The sequence below is a fragment of the Penicillium samsonianum genome (genome assembly GCF_028829775.1).
Source record: "Penicillium samsonianum strain IBT 33392 chromosome Unknown utg000004l_segment0_segment0, whole genome shotgun sequence".
NCBI lineage: Eukaryota > Fungi > Ascomycota > Eurotiomycetes > Eurotiales > Aspergillaceae > Penicillium > Penicillium samsonianum.
In genome coordinates this window covers 768,159-783,690 of record NW_026643262.1, presented here as the reverse complement: position 1 = coordinate 783,690, position 15,532 = coordinate 768,159, and the positions used below count along the sequence as shown (strand labels likewise).

The window sequence follows — 15,532 nt, the reverse complement described above, 5'->3', positions numbered from 1 at the left end:
GACTAGAGTACCATATCTGGTGGAGAAAGGATACATGGTTGGAAGGAGATATTTTCCCGTTTCTAACCCTGGCTTGTGAAGTACCTCACATCCGGCCAGTTGATCCCTGTTCCCTACGAGGAACCGCTAAACCCGTCCATTTTGGGTCTCACAGGGTATCTGGGAGACATTTTTAGATCTCCTGAATTGGAATTTGACGTTAGAAAATACAATGAAAAGCAAAGTAGGGATGTAGTACGAGTGCCTACGTCACACAATCTTGATTCTGTGGCACCGCTTGGGCTTACATATCATCGGATGACTGGCCGAATAACGAACAACATCATGACAGAGATGAAGAGAGGTCTATATGAAAAGTGGTGTGTAAAAGGAGGCGCACTATTTCTGAGCAGCTACATGGACAGATCACGCAGCAAACTCCCGTGCAAACCAAGCGCGAACGGTTTTCAAAGAGGACGATTGCTGCGATTCTTTATAATCCAAGACAGCTCTCGCTTTGAGATTCTTGGAAACCTGATCATCTGTGGCTTCTCGACCAAAGTAGTGCCCTTGGGTCTCTTGAGTAAATCCGAACATGGATTTCACATCCTCAAATCCTTGGTTTCCTGAGGCATCAAACGCCTTCCAGGTTGGTAGTACCGGCTGGAACCGTGTTTTCTTCCCAGTCACTAGGCGTTGCGAGCATGTCAGCCTGATGTAGAGCGTCTAAGGATCGAGTGCGCTTACCTTGTGCGAACGCCTCTGTCATTTTATGGTAATCCGTGATCTCGCTCATGGCTTGCACTACCTGAAGATGATACTCTGACGGGGAGATGAGGATGCCGTGAACAATATCGCCGAAGTCATCCGCAACGCTGAGGAAGGGGATTCGCTCATCACCACCCCAGTACGGTACCTTCCATGTCAAATATCCCTCCGCATCAGTCTCCCATGGGAATCCCCCCATGATGAATGCGCCCTGCTTGAAAAGGAAATTCTCTAGAAAGTACCCCGGGATGATGGGAACAAGATTTTCAAAGGCTCCCGTGGAACGAGCATACATCTCAATCTGGTTCTTCGCTGGGAGATTGTTAGCTGTCATAGCGGGATCCAAGATGACTTGACTAAACGGAGCCTCCTACTGTCAAGATGTCGGAGAGAAACCGTGCCCTTGGTTAGCTCCGTACAGGCCGCTCCGGTGCTGTAGACCAAAGTCTTCACACCAGCCATGATGGCACTGTCTATGATTCTTTTGCCATAATCAAACTCGGTGGGACCCTTAGGATCCCAAAAGACCTGAGGACCATCCTTTTAGCTTTACAACTAGGAGCATATGGTTGCCGAAATCCACTTACCGGGTCGTCCGAATTGATATTTAGGAAAACCGCCCACGATCCTTGGAAGGCCTCGGTCATCTGGTTACTCTGGGACCCATCCGCCTGGACAAGACTAGCTCCCAAAGTAGAGAGTTCCTGCGCTGCAACGGAGTTGGGATCTCGAGTGATTGCCCGCACTTCAAAGGAATCTGGAGCGCGGAGCAAAGACTTCACCACCGACCGGCCTTGGTTACCGGTGGCTCCATATACCGTGACCAGCTTTCGTGTCTGGGCCATGAAGAAAAAGGTGCGCGGGGTTCCTGGGTGTGAGGAAAATTTGCTGATTTGGTCTCTGGTAGTGATAAGGCACTCGTTGCAGTACCTCAAATTGGGTCGTAATTTACTCGTGGAAAGATTAGCTCACAATATCCTTGAATTCTTGCTATAGGAAAAGCTAAATATGTATGCTAAGATCGAAAGAGGCTAAGATCGAAAGAGGAGGGCTAGGCCAGCTCTATATCCGTTGTCACCGCCTGCAATACGGATATCAAGTTGGGCTGGATGCTACCTACCCTACTACGACAGCCCGGCCGAGAAGCACGCTAATGCATGCATGCCACTTTACTTTTTTTGCTGGTAATATGAATACTAATAATTATTCCTCATCAATCATCATTATGTAGCTTACAGCTTTGTCTGTATTTAATTTGTTATATGCATCTGCAAGAATACCATATTTATTACCTGTGGCGTGCATACATTAGCGTATTTCTCGGGCTGTCGTAGTAGGGTAGTCGACACATCAGATTTCCAACAACCAGTTGCCTGGCGGTGAAGATGTACCTTGCTTGCCAATCAATAGACCTTATATGAATGCATAATGCATTCTCCCTAATCGGCCTATCAGCTTGGCTGGATGATGCGAGACCTGAGGATACAAGTTCACTGATTCGGAAATAGTACCTGAGATGCATCAGCAAGGCCACGAGATTGATATCGCGCACATGCAAAGGTTTCCAAGCGTCTCATTTATGTGAAAATATATGCTTTGTCCAAAATACACTGCATATTGACATTCCCCTTACAACATACGGGGTTGCTAGGCTGGATTCACCGATGGCGGTTTTGATCACACGGTTTCATTCACGATCCAGATGTAGACACTAGCGAAGATCGACCCTGAACAGACGGAAGTGGCCGTGGAAAACCACTAGATACTTTTGATCCCTGCAATTAAGTCTGAAGTGGTATTCCGCGGTCGTTCAAATATTTCAGGCGCCTCAAAGAAAAGAACCGAGACCAGAGTTACTCCAGGCCCTCCTAGTGAAGACTATTACCATCACTGAAGGTAGAATTTTCTCCCCTCAAAATAAGCAGAGGTAATCGCTGTGATGATGTCCGATGTCAACGCCTGGTGGGTGGGCGGATCCCTGCTACTGGGGATTTGGGCCATCGTTGTGTTCTTTTCTCCGGACCCCTTGGCTCAGTATCCATTCATCAATAGTAAGCGACCGGGGGAACTGTTCTACACGCAATCCAAGATTCGCTTCATTACCCAGGCGCGCAGCCTGCTGAAGGAGGGTCTCTCCAAGGTGCGCTCCCTTTCCCCTCGCAGTGGTCTTGGCTGATGTATCCATATTGCTCGTTCACAATAGACGAACAACGCGTTTCGTCTGGTAACAAACAACCGGATCCTCCTCGTACTCCATTCCAAGTATCGGAATGAGCTTCGTGATCACAAGAGTCTTAACAATACGAAGCCGCCCGAGGATGTAAGTGTAACTTCCCGTAACTTCCCAGGCAATTAATATGCGGTAGCCCTAATTTAACAGGATTTCTTCGGCTGGCTTCAAGGATTCGAACCCTTCAACCATGTGAAGACAAATCCCAAAGTCTTTGCAGCCATGGTACGAACCAAACTGACTCCCTCCATTGGTGAGTACATTCGATTGAGTTTGGACTCTGGAGTGAACAAAAGTTAATGAGCGTATTTCCTAGGCGCGGTGGGTATTCCGCTCTCCGAGGAGACAGACTTTGTTCTCCAACAACAGCTCACGGATAGCTCAGGTGAGAATCTTGAAGGAACGAGTCTCGGAGAACTGGATAGACCTAACTGTAGCAGAATGGCATCAGATCAATGTGAAGGAGACTTCCCTCCAGCTGGTGGCTCGCCTCTCCGCAAGAATCTTCCTGGGCCCCCAAGTCTGCCGGAACCCGGCCTGGATAGGGATCATGATTAACTACACTGTCGAGGCATTTATGACCGCCGAGAGACTTCGAATGTGGCCTCGCTGGTTACTCTGGCTGGTTCATTGGTTTCTGCCCTCCTGCAAGAAGCTACGCAGCCAAGTCCAGGAGGCGCGCGGCATTATCTCACAAGTTCTACAGCAACGAGAGAGAAACCGGAAAAGCGCCTTTCCTGAAACGGATGCAAGCGATGAGGTGGACACCGTCCAATGGCTGGAGGACTGTGCTAAGGGAGGCTACTATGACCCAGCCCTGCTTCAGATGGGTCTGGCAGTCGTGGCGACTCATACGAGCGCGGACCTTTTATCACAGGTTATCTTTGACCTCTGCGAACATCCTGAGCTACTTCAGCCACTACGAGAAGAGATTGTCACGGTCATTACCCAGCACGGTTGGAGTAAGAATGCGATCTACAACCTCAAGCTTCTAGATAGCGTCCTGAAAGAAAGCCAACGCCTGAAACCAATGCAGATCAGTCCGTATACCCGTTCCCTACCTTAACAACGATGTGACTGAAATTGGATCTCGGAATTAGTATCTCTCTACCGGTACGTGACGGCAGACATTACACTGAGTGACGGGACCCTGATTCCCAAAGGAACCTATATCGCCATGATCGATGACCACTCCCTGGACCCGAACTCTTCTTACACCAATGGGGATCAGTATGATGGCTATCGGTTCATCAACATGCGCGAGGTGCCAGAGCGATCCCATCAGACGCAGCTGGTCTCAGTCTCATCGGATCACACCGGCTTCGGCTTTGGCAATCATGCCTGCCCTGGACGATTCTTTGCGGCTACGGAATTGAAGATTGCCCTCTGTCATCTGCTACTCAAGTATGACCTGAAGCTTGGTGATCAGAAGCCGCAAGCCATGACGTATGGGTTTGGGCTTTCCAGCGATCCGTTTACGCAAATCAGCGTTCGCCGCCGCCAGGAGGAGATCTCATTGGCGGGCGGTAAAAGTTGATAGTAACAAGAGCGAGAGCCTGTGTTGAAAGGCACACGCGGAGGTATTAATGGGTACATCAGGGATGGCCTCAGATATTTGGCTGTAGTGGACTGGACGTCCTCTCGACTAGGTGGTGGCCTCATTTCCTGTAGTGGATATAGTTATCTGGATATGGAATTCCAGTGATAAGGCATTGGCTCGTAAAAGCACCTTTTCCCATAACTCCAAACAGTGTACTGAGTACGAGGCATGAAATAAATCAAGAGCAACAGTTTAGAAGGCGGCGTGACATTACCTCGTCATCAGATTGTTCGCCTAGTTACCTTATACCGTGCATAGATCAAGTCCAATCTACCAGACAACTTGTCGGACCATGCTTCTTCCTGTCGTCGGACTTGAGAGCCTTCATCCAAGAGTCAAAACATTCGAGAAAACAGGAAGAGCTCTTCTATTGGAGCGAAGACGCGCCATCCTGTTTTGTTAATGTATTCAGGCTTGACACGACAACCAAAGGGCCGCATTTTACCCGCTGCCCCTCCGCATCCCAGCTTCATATTGCAGACTCGGAAATAGTCTCATGGACTGTCAAGATACTCGCTAGTTATCTTATTATATTGCCTATGTTTGCCAGTTCGATGCTGTTGGACTACACATGTCAGGTTCAGTAGCTGTTGTAGATTTGAGGCTCGTTTTGTTGCCGAAGGCTACAAGGCCAGGCAGGACATAACCGTTCTTCAAAGCGATATGTGCGGTATTTTCCTGAATTTCGCCGGAGAGACATGAGGACCTCTTATCAAGGCACTTCACTTGACCATCCTTAGCCAGCATGACGATGTTAGTAAATGGACTGTGTGTATCAACCAAGAACTTTTGAATGCCAGTAAAGAGAATCCGTGAACCGATGTGCTGAATCTCGGTACAGATATCTTCTTTCTGACCTCTTTCGAGAGATGGTCGGATTTGGGGAGTCTGTGGCTTTCCAAAACCAGGTGTTCCATTAGTCCATTCGCGAAAATTCTCATCGTTCAACAGGCCGACCATCAACGAATACCTCAGTTGGGGTTGCACCAACTGGGAGCGGGTGATCATCCCAGATAACGATATCTGCATCATATCCTGGACGGACATATCCAATTCTATGATCCTGTTGGATAGATCTAGCAGGGACAGATGTTACGGCTTGGAGAGACTTTTCTTCAGACAAAACAAATGAGTGAGAAACTGCCTCCTGGTAACTGTATGACATCAGGTAAAATGATTGTTAGGTGATTGAATGTAGCGCTTTCAGTCCACTCATACAAGGTACTTTGCATAGTTGTCCTCGCCAGTATGATCCTTTCGATGTTAGAGGGATCAATCATCGCTTTACGAAAGGAGCAATTTCATACCGACTTCAGTGCAACTTGGACACCATGATCAGCCAGAATTTTAGGGCCCCGTAAATTGGCCCTTATGCCTCGGCTTTGAAAAGCCCATTCTCTGCACAAGTGGCAATAGTGATGTTTCTGAGGTCTGTCAGCAAACGAAACTGATCAAATAAAGGAACATACTTTTCTAGGGATTTTAACAATTCAGGCACTTCCCACGCTTCCAGTGCATGGTGAAAAGCACTGGGATGGATGCCAAATTCATGAAGCACTGAAAACATGCGCTCAAGATCTTCCGGCTTATCACATTGACATTGAGCTCTCCTCTGAGAAGTGCAAGAGAAGTTTGAAGTTCAAAAGACTCCGGTCGTATCCCTTCGTCTTTGAGGAACTGTGAAATCTGTCGAGACTGGGAAAAGCCGGTCTTGTCAATACTAGTAGCCGTCCGGCACTAGGCAGATTGGCGCACATGCAACTCTCGTGCTTCGTCGAGATGCTTGCGCAAAAGCCACACTAGACCAAGTCGGGTATTCTTATAGTTGCCCTTAGGGTTCTCCCCACAAGCCATTTTCAAGTATCTCTTTCGGCTCTTCCCTGCGATGCCATAATCAAGCAGTAGTTGATCGACTACCGGCTCGGCATTTGGAGGGTTGCCAAGTTCTTTACCAGATATGCCTCGCCGCCGATAATGTTTGCCGATCCTGGTAGAATCAAGGAAGTGACACCACCCGATGCGATGATCTGGATCGCTGGGTCATATCGTTTAAATCCATCCAACGAGCGAACAAACGGAGTGATTGATCCTAGGACTGGGCTCTCGTTGACGTCGCTAGTAGATGGAGGGTGGGGGAATGGGAGTAACAAATGATGAGAATGCATATCCACCAAGCCAGGGGTGACAAAGCTTCCATGGGCGTTGGTGATTTGAGCATCCTTGGGGACTTGGTGGTTCAAGGTTGCAGCTGATACAGAACGAATCAGGCCTGCCTCGAATGTGATCTCAGCTGTCTGCAAGGACGGACTCGCCGTCGAAAAGCGTTGCATTCTGGATCAGGATCCATCTCTGCTGGCCGGAGATCGAGCTCCACCTTGGGTTTTCCCGATCCTCTGTTGGTTGAGGTTCCTCATACTGATACCTAGCTTCATAGCATTTGTTCAGCCCTTCGTAAAAGGTCTCTCGACCAGTACTATTGCATGTAATGATATTGACGAGATATTTGGTTTGAATCAGTATCACCAGGCCTGCTGTCAGCAGGAGGGTTCCCAGTACGAGTCTTCCTTGGCGAAGACAATGAGAGATGGAGGATTTTGCAAAACTACGAGGCGCCTCCAACGGCAGGAAGCCATTTTTGGTCGCCATGGGTGTTTCTGAAGTGGCGCTGTAAGCCTTGAGACTTCGATAATTCGAAGCTCAAGGAAGAAGAAATGAAAGTGCGGGTTATCGGAAAGTCGGCACTGGCGTGAATATGGATCCAACTCGCGTCACTCGGTTACCATCCGCTTTCAGGCACTTCTACGCGATACATTTCTCATAGCTCCAAGTTCCATGCAATCTAAGTTTAAGTTACAGGATTCCATCCGAACCCGACCTCGGGAACCCGAACATCTACATATGTCATGCACCCGGTCTGTATAAGTACTACCTCTGACTTCATTGCACTATCTGTGTAGCAAAGAACGAAGAAATCAAATAAAGAAGAAAGCAGAGAAGCGACAGAAGCGAGGAATAATAAAGAGGAAGAGACAGACAACTTTGCTGCCGGAGGTCACAAAGAATGTTTGACGTGAAGTATCACAATAGATGGGATTTTCGTAAGATTTACCGTGTTCAGGTTCAGGTTGAAGATAATAACCCGAATGCCGGTTATGCCCTAGACTAGTCTAGGGACTCTAAGCATAGCACCAACCCAGTGTTGTAGACGTTGCGTCTGCTATAGTCCTTAAACGGGCGCAAATTCTAGTAGTAATAGAGAGCAAAGGCATTAATAACCAGATATAGCCGTTAACCTAAGCCGAGCTGGATGAGCGGCGAGTCGGCTTTCCCCGATTTGGGACCGAGCCTAATGAATGTCCCAGGCCATCGACTACGAATGGGCAAAGGCATCACGGCCTTAAAGAGGTCGCCGCCGGCCTTGCATTTGATGATATCTTCGCTATTCGTGAAGCGGGAGCGGATGAATCGGCCTGGATTAGTGCTTCTGGTAAAGCCAACCTTGATGATACCAAACCGTCATCTCTCCTATCTTCTAATCCACCCACTTCACTTTCCAGTTGCTCGTCACGACCCAGAGGTCCTATCTTATCCCCTCCTTGTCACTTTCCAGCGTAGGAACAACGGGCATTGGGACATACATTGCTTCATGTTGCCTCGCTCCCACTAACCTCCATGGCAATTATCAACTATCCCGATGCCGTCCGGAGTATTCATTGCGCCCGTACCCTTGGTTCAGTGTGGTTGCCACATTCACTGCCTAGTCCGCAGCACTTGAATCCAAAGAAAACACGCGGTTCTATCATGAAGCCAAACCCAAGTCGGCCTATGAACCCACCAACACCTAGTTAGTTCCCCTTCCGCATGTGGTGCCGACTGAAAAACCCATAACAGGAAATAAATAAATATCGTGGATAAATAATTAGTGTTACCTTCCAAGAATATAGATACATAACGACAATGCCATCGTCTCCGTCAAAATATACAAGTCCTTGGAGTGCTGCGTCGTCAAGTGAAGGTGCAGTGGATTCCCAGCAAACCTGTTTTTCCAGGCCAAAACTGCGCGGTTGTCCCAAAATCTCACCGTAAAGGTTAGTCAGCAACACCCGCCTCCGCTCCAGGCTCACCCGTGGACCAACCCGGGGCCGAGAACTATCAACAACACACCAATACCCAATACCACAGCCATGGAGCACGCAGACCCATTCCTACAAGTCCAAGCGTGAGCTCTACCTCAACCCCAAAGCACATAACCCAACTAACAACCAACGTATCAGGGACGTCGTCTCAACTCTACAAATCAGCCGACCACTGTTCTCCTCATACCTCCGCATCCGGTCTCTAGCCAAAAGCCCAACCAACCCAGAGCTGAAGCAAGCACGCTCCGAGCTCGAAAGCACCTTAACCGAGCTAACAGCGGACCTGAACGACCTGGTCGAAAGCGTGCGCGCAATCGAACAAGACCCCTACCGCTATGGACTGGAACTAGAGGAGGTGCAGCGACGGCGCAAGCTCGTCGACGATGTCGGTGATGAGGTCGAGAAAATGCACCAGGAGCTTCAGCAGGCTGTTTCCAATTCTGCCGTCGACACACTACCAAACCCTACTGAGTTTGATGCTGCGCTTGAGGAGGAGGAGCGCGGTCGTGGCGGGGATGATTATTATGCTTCTATGGAACAGCAGCGCCAGTCTGAGCTTATGCATGAGCAGGATGAGCAGCTTGATGGTGTTTTTCGCACTGTTGGGAACCTCCGTCAGCAGGCTGATGATATGGGTCGTGAATTGGAGGATCAGGCTGTTATGATTGATGAGGTTGATACGCTGGCGGATCGGGTTGGGGGGAAGTTGGCGAATGGGATGTCGCGTATCAAACATATTGTGCGCAAGAATGAGGGTAAGAGACTGTCTCCTTTTTTTTTTTGGTTCTGTTTACTCCGTCTATGCTGGATCTCTACTGGATAGATGGTCTGGTGTGGTATGGGAATCTTAAGTTCAAACTAACTTTTCCGACTAGATACATGGTCCTCGTTTTGTATCGCGGCACTCATATTCGTCCTCGTCTTATTATTAATCCTGCTCATTGCACTGTGATAATACAAAATCAAGGGGTTAGGTAAAAGCAAAAATCATCAAAAGGGGGGGATCATGGCGTTTCGGGTGCAAATGGTTTACTTGCGAGCCTTCTTGCGCGGGCGCGACTCACTTTCTTCATCGGAATCATCCATCTCCTCCATATCAAGGTCCATATCTTCGAGCTCTTCGCCGATCTGGAAGGATTGAACTGCGGTCAAAGTTAGTGGGGGAAACATCGCACTCGCTATCCAGGATCTACATACCGTAGTAGCTGAGCGCATCGGGCCAGAGGTCCTCGGCAATGGCAACAGCAAGGTCATCTCCATCGGGGAAGATATCGATCTCCTCAAGACCATCGGATTCATCCTCCTCATCCTCAGAGTCAGAGTCACCAGCCTCCTCAATATCCTCGCCCTTCTGGACCTTGGCCCAGCGAGCCTCGATCTCCTTGGCAGCCTCCTTGGACTGAGCGGCAGAGACATCACGGCCGCGGTATCCGAAGAATCCGAAGAAGCTCATGCCAACGGGGCTGGGGTCCTCGTCATCCTCGTCATCCTCGGCGTTGGCCATATCAGCCTCAGCCTCCTCAACCTTCTTAACAAGAGCAGCGAACTCGGGCAACTTCTTGCGGTCACCGCCCTTCTTCTTCTCAGCATCAGCAAGGTCGCAAGCAGCATCGAGCATGCCCTTGGTCAAATCCATATCCTTCTTCCAGTTGATGCGGACGGGCTCGGAGACCAGACCCTCCCAGGTGCGGGTCTTGCCAGCGGCGTTCTTGGAGACCTCCTGGCGCCAGTAGAACTCCTTGACGAGCTTATCGTTGGTGAAGAAGGGGTTCTCCTCACCGGTCTTGAACTCAAAGGTGAAGCGCAAGCTGCGGGGCTCGCCGTTGCCTTGGGCATCAAGCTCGAATCGCTCAACGTTCATGTTCTTGAGGCACTCGCCGAGAACTTGGGCGTCGCTGGAGAGAATGTACTCGTCGATCTCGGGGGGAGCACTGGCGAAGACGCGCATCCAGAACTCAGCCTGAACATCGGGGATGTTAATGATCTCACTGCGCTTCTGGATCAGGGGGGTCATGAGCTTGACAGAGTGGCGCACTATAGAGTGTGTATGTTAGCAATTGGTTCATCAATAACTGCACTTCTCACTTCTCAATGAATGCCATTGTCTTGTTCCATTGTTGAGTAGACTCTGCAAGCTGTTTTACTTGCCCCACCATAACAAAGGAAAGAGAAATCTAGGAAATCAGAAACATACGCTGTTCAACCTCAGCACGAGAGAACTGCTCCTCAAGGATAGCAATCTTCTTCATAGCAGCCTCGGGGATGCTAGGCATCTCGACGCGGTCAAGGAGGGACTGATCGTTAGACATAATGTGTATTCGTGAAGATGTGTCGTAAAGTAATAATGCAGGACAAACACGCAGACTTGAGTGTTATAAAGAGGGAAGAATGGAGGAGGGAAAGATCAAGAAGAGGGGAGAAAAACAATTAAGGGACGGCAGAGAGAAAAAAAAAAAAAAAAAAAAAAAAGCTATGCGCGCATCAGAAGGCGAAGAGCTAAGCTACAAGACGATACTTGCTGGTACCTCCTGTTCCATGGTACTACAGCGGAGAACCCAAGTATCTCCGTGTACCCAAGTGTCCACCGGGCAACGGAAAATGGTGGGGGTTATTTGGATTCCCGGCCTCAGGTGTCGAGTACTACATCATAGGCTGAAAAGACGAAGAGAAAACTCTGACGCTGATCTTGTGGATCTCAACGTGCCCAATGTTAGTACAACATACGGAGTACTTTTCTATTATAGAACGTTCTCGTTGGCACTAGTTAGGCTTGGAATATATTGTGAAGGAGGGGTAGGAATAGCTTCATGGTGGTGAGGAGTGCATAGTTCAATGTTTACATGTTATAGGTGTCTGAACTGTGAGACTGGAAGAGATCTTCACCTACCTAGGTATCTTACTTCAACCTTTTGATTCTCATTTGACAGATGCAGGAGACAGCAAAGCTCACCGTATGTCTATAAGAACTTTTCAAATGGAGCCCCTATGCATACACTCCACCAATCAGTAGTAGGTTTTAGGTAAATGGCCATTGGGCTCTATGTTGTAGGCCCTGGGAAATAACATCCATACCCTCCAGGGCTACCCTGTAGACTCCTTCCCTAAATTGTTATAGCACGCAGCTATCTCTGCAAACCCCATAAATATGCACCGCCACATACAGCCACACAATACTCAGATCCAACATCTTCATCTCAACCCTTCTGATTAGACAAAAGAAGCGGGGACAAAAACCTTCGAAGAAAAGAAAGAAAAAAGCAAGCATATAAGACAAACTAAAAATAAGAGAGAATACTCTATTTTGACGGCAATTCATTTAGGACGTTGACGGAGACCATCCACAGGAGGTGCATACCGCATAATTATATCCAGACACCTTTTCTCGTCCAAGGTGGTCAACTATATGTTTTACAAATTCCCCCTCTTTCAACTGGATTCTTTCTTTCTCCGGAGTCCGAGCTCCGTAAAGTTCCCCTCATCTGATTTGTTCATGCGTGACCCAGTTAGATAAGAGGAGCGGTCTGCGTGTTGAGCGTAACCCTGGACGTGGACGCACGGGACCTGCAGGACCGGTCAATTGGGGTCAGCTGGCACGCGGCACCTAGGCACGTTTTGCGATGTTGTCAATTAAAGGGAGACGAAAAAGAGCCGGGGAACGAGTCCCGGGAGCTGATCTCGGGGTTCCTAGGGAGAGGTGGCAAGCTCATGAGATGTAGTGGAAGAAATGAAATGAAAAGTGAAAATTGGAAATTGAAATCGGGCATATTCGTGATCATAGATTCGAGCACATGGATCTCATGGCCAGTAACCAGAGTCGGGATATCTTATTCCATATTTTGTTTTTTTCTCTCCTTTTCGAAGCTTGGGATTGGAGATGGAGGTTCATTGAACCAAGTAAAAAGAAACAAAAGCAATATTGGAAAGTAAAAGCCAAAGAAAACGAAGTAAACAAAAAGAAACACAACTTTTTTTTTTCGGTGATTCAGATCAGATATCAAATCAAACCAAACCACAAAGCAAAATGAACCTCGTCCAATGCTACCCCAAGCATCTTCCGATTAAGAACCGAGGTTAAGTCATGAAAGTCCATATATCCCATGCCCGTTCGCCAAGAATGCAATGATTAAAAAAAGAAACAGAACGAAACAGCAAGGGCTTCACATGCACAGAACACATCACCATGCACGTCTCTGCCCAGATCGAACTGTCGTAAGAGAAAGAAAAAGCCAAGGCAGTGTCATCAATAGGCCAGAGGGCAAGAGCCACAAAGACAAAAAAAAAAACAAAAAAACAAGACTCAAACCATCCAGTCAAGCCCATTAGCCTCTTCTTCCACAGGGAATACCTCACGCGCATACTCTTCCATATCGCGCCAGCCCTGCCAGAGATGTCGAGACTCGTCCGTCACCCGCAGAGAGATAACACCGCCAGGTCCTTGCATCATGCCCGCACCGGCGCCCTTTCCACCTGCCGGTCCGAGACCCTTTGGTGAGCCAGCGGCGGGCTGTGAGAACTCCGGCTGTGGGAAGTAGGGAGCATCGCATCTTCCAAACAGCTCCTCCAGCGCTTCGAGCTGTTCTCGATATCCAGGCGGGATGTTGACCTTGATCTCGATCTTGGGCACACGGACGTACTGGCATGGGCGGTCTAGGGCTCGCGAGAACGCAGCGCACACCTGTAACGGGGAGAGTGTTTCGAATGTGAGAGCAATACTAAGTGAGAGGCGGTGTGTTAGCTGGTTCTTTTTCTTTCTTTGTTTCTCGTTCTTTCGTCTTTCTCTCTTGGCTGTCTTCCAAGCCACGGACCCCCGATGGGAATCCGTGGCCCCCGGAAAATGTCCCCGATTTTGATGGTTTTTTTTCCTGCACTTACCGATGACCATTCCATTTCTTCGTTCCATCCTTAAAAATTTGCAACAGAGTCGGACCAACATCATGCTCAGCATCAAGCCACGGCAACGGAATTTCCGGATCGAACGGCGCACGCCACTCAAAGCTCCCATCTGGCAAGAGCTCCATCTGGAAGAGCGGGTATGGCAAGCTGGTGAAGTTGTTATTGTAGATACCGGCGTAGACGAAAGTCGCCGGCATTCCGAGCTGACGGACGTAGTTCTCTACTGTGAACTTCGGCGCCCACTGCGGGACTGCGGGCCAGGGACCGTGAACAGAATGATCCGGCATACTGCTGTAGATGTAGTGCTGGATTGAGCCGGAACGTTTTGCGGCGTCTGCTAAGTCGCGGCCGATGGCTACCTCGTCGCCGGACTGGGAGGTGGTGTTGATGAAAGCGAGCTGGGCGCCTTTGAAGAGCTCGTCCATCAGTGCGATGTTGCCGAGGAGCGGGCCTTGCAGGAGCGTCACATTGGGCAGTTGTTGGAGTTCTGGTGCGATCACGCCTTTCAGCGAATGGATTTGCGCGCGCACTGAGTACCCCACGGCGGACGCGACGCGGATCAGCGAGGCCGCTTGCCGGCCTGTCGCATTGACCACGGCAATGGTCTTCTGGGGTTGTGTCATCCGGGTTGATCGGGGAGGGTCCTTGGGAGGGGGAGGGGTATAAGAGGTGGAAGTAGTATAGAAAGGGAAGAAGAGGTTTATCAGAGAGGGCAGGAGGACAGATAAAAGAAGAGAAATCCGGAGTAAGCCTTGGCGAGAAAGGGCTTTGCGATGGTGGGGTAGAGGTTGGAAAGTTGTATGTAACGAGAATCGTGATCAGACCTAAATTATGCGATTGGAACAGTCAGGAGTTCTCCAACTTGTCCTTCTGATCTGCATATTAAAATAAAATAAAAAGAAAAAAATTCTAGAAAAAATTCCATTCAAATTCCGAAAACGCGGAGAGACAGAAAGGATAAGATAAGAATTTCTTTCTCTATACATCCATGTCGACTATATAACTGAACATAAATGTACACATCTTGTATGCAATAATTCCCTTTTTTTCTTCTAATATGCGTGATATATCCCAAATATACCAAATCCATACCCAAATGTGAACATCCCCGAGAAAAGAAAAAAAAAAAGAAAAAAATCCACAGTGCGGTCTCGTCCCAGGTTTTTACGTAAATCGGCACCACACCTGGGACATTTTCGGCAGTACGGGAAGATCCTGATTCGGGAACTTATAGGCTTGGTTGGATTTTACTTCTTGATTTTTATATGTGGTACATCTATTTCTATTCTATCCTACACCTATACATACACCTATACACACCTAGAGATCTATAGACATCTATACATCCATGCCAAGCCTTGACATCGAACCCATAGCGGAACCATTCCCGAGGGAAATAATACCTAAACTAGTAATAGTCAACTAAATCGCGCAGGTGACTTCATACTACCCATCGTAAAGAACTTCCTGTTCCACCAACTGTCTGCCAGGGACAGCCTCACGTGGTGTATATCGTATATCTGCTCCAGGATGTGGGCTAGTGCTCATCCAATAGCGGCGTTTGGGGCTTGGCACAGATTGACGTGCTACACTGGCCATGTCCGACTTGCCATTTCACCCGATACGTCCATTGGCTAGGGTATCAAGGTACCTACGGAGTACCTTTTAGGAAGAAATAGTAAGGAAAGGGGAAATTAGTCTGGAAATTAGTCTGATATGTGAGTGCCTGAACCCCGCAATTCTCAAAATCCCGAAATATGGCCATCACATCATCCCCTGCTGCATCAGCCACAAATGAGACTATTTTCAAGATCCATGAGGCAATCATGGTGTGCTTGGATCATACCTACAAAGTATATAATTAGTTAGTATAACTCTTATACTTGTTGTCTTGTACGATGTGGGTATAGGAAAAGCAAAGAGAAA

General features: G+C 48.5%; 7 protein-coding genes across 7 annotated transcripts; 2 read left to right on the top strand and 5 right to left on the bottom strand.

Moving 5' to 3' along the window:
• Nucleotides 1-201: 201 nt before the first annotated feature.
• N7471_007202 (NmrA/HSCARG family protein) lies at nucleotides 202-1,735 on the bottom strand. The gene is made up of 4 exons (XM_057279921.1): nucleotides 1,335-1,735; nucleotides 1,122-1,275; nucleotides 727-1,059; nucleotides 202-668 (listed from the first exon to the last, which is right to left on the bottom strand). The coding sequence occupies exons 1-4, from the start codon at nucleotides 1,590-1,592 to the stop codon at nucleotides 406-408; spliced, it is 1,008 nt and encodes a 335-aa protein (XP_057134181.1). The 5' UTR covers nucleotides 1,593-1,735; the 3' UTR covers nucleotides 202-405.
• A 721-nt stretch (nucleotides 1,736-2,456) lies between these two features.
• Nucleotides 2,457-4,514, top strand: N7471_007201 (cytochrome P450; the record flags this gene model as incomplete). The annotated part of the gene is made up of 6 exons (XM_057279920.1): nucleotides 2,457-2,887; nucleotides 2,951-3,067; nucleotides 3,128-3,230; nucleotides 3,294-3,362; nucleotides 3,418-4,017; nucleotides 4,078-4,514. Exons 1-6 carry the CDS (start codon nucleotides 2,687-2,689, stop codon nucleotides 4,512-4,514), a joined length of 1,527 nt encoding a protein of 508 aa, XP_057134180.1. The 5' UTR covers nucleotides 2,457-2,686.
• Nucleotides 4,515-5,114: 600 nt separating this feature from the next.
• Nucleotides 5,115-5,624, bottom strand: N7471_007200 (uncharacterized protein; the record flags this gene model as incomplete). Its single annotated transcript, XM_057279919.1, has 1 exon — nucleotides 5,115-5,624. The coding sequence occupies one exon, from the start codon at nucleotides 5,622-5,624 to the stop codon at nucleotides 5,115-5,117; it is 510 nt and encodes a 169-aa protein (XP_057134179.1).
• An 866-nt stretch (nucleotides 5,625-6,490) lies between these two features.
• On the bottom strand, nucleotides 6,491-6,907 carry N7471_007199 (uncharacterized protein; the record flags this gene model as incomplete). Its single annotated transcript, XM_057279918.1, has 1 exon — nucleotides 6,491-6,907. The coding sequence occupies one exon, from the start codon at nucleotides 6,905-6,907 to the stop codon at nucleotides 6,491-6,493; it is 417 nt and encodes a 138-aa protein (XP_057134178.1).
• Nucleotides 6,908-8,761: 1,854 nt separating this feature from the next.
• N7471_007198 (SNARE domain protein) lies at nucleotides 8,762-9,665 on the top strand (the record flags this gene model as incomplete). Its single annotated transcript, XM_057279917.1, has 3 exons — nucleotides 8,762-8,796; nucleotides 8,852-9,468; nucleotides 9,589-9,665. The coding sequence occupies 3 exons, from the start codon at nucleotides 8,762-8,764 to the stop codon at nucleotides 9,663-9,665; spliced, it is 729 nt and encodes a 242-aa protein (XP_057134177.1).
• A 77-nt stretch (nucleotides 9,666-9,742) lies between these two features.
• Nucleotides 9,743-11,022, bottom strand: N7471_007197 (histone chaperone napB; the record flags this gene model as incomplete). Its single annotated transcript, XM_057279916.1, has 3 exons — nucleotides 9,743-9,855; nucleotides 9,911-10,747; nucleotides 10,908-11,022. The coding sequence occupies 3 exons, from the start codon at nucleotides 11,020-11,022 to the stop codon at nucleotides 9,743-9,745; spliced, it is 1,065 nt and encodes a 354-aa protein (XP_057134176.1).
• A 1,988-nt stretch (nucleotides 11,023-13,010) lies between these two features.
• N7471_007196 (NmrA family NAD(P)-binding protein) lies at nucleotides 13,011-14,229 on the bottom strand (the record flags this gene model as incomplete). Its single annotated transcript, XM_057279915.1, has 2 exons — nucleotides 13,011-13,425; nucleotides 13,586-14,229. 2 exons carry the CDS (start codon nucleotides 14,227-14,229, stop codon nucleotides 13,011-13,013), a joined length of 1,059 nt encoding a protein of 352 aa, XP_057134175.1.
• Nucleotides 14,230-15,532: the final 1,303 nt, after the last annotated feature.

Excerpts from the sequence above, each read along its gene's own strand:
- N7471_007202 (XM_057279921.1), bottom strand. The coding sequence starts at position 1,592 with ATGGCCCAGACACGAAAGCTGGTCACGGTATATGGAGCCACCGGTAAC. Across the intron at positions 1,276-1,334 it reads ATATCAATTCGGACGACCCG|GTCTTTTGGGATCCTAAGGG; the intron begins GTAAGTGGATTT and ends GATGGTCCTCAG. Across the intron at positions 1,060-1,121 it reads TTCTCTCCGACATCTTGACA|CGAAGAACCAGATTGAGATG; the intron begins GTAGGAGGCTCC and ends ACAATCTCCCAG.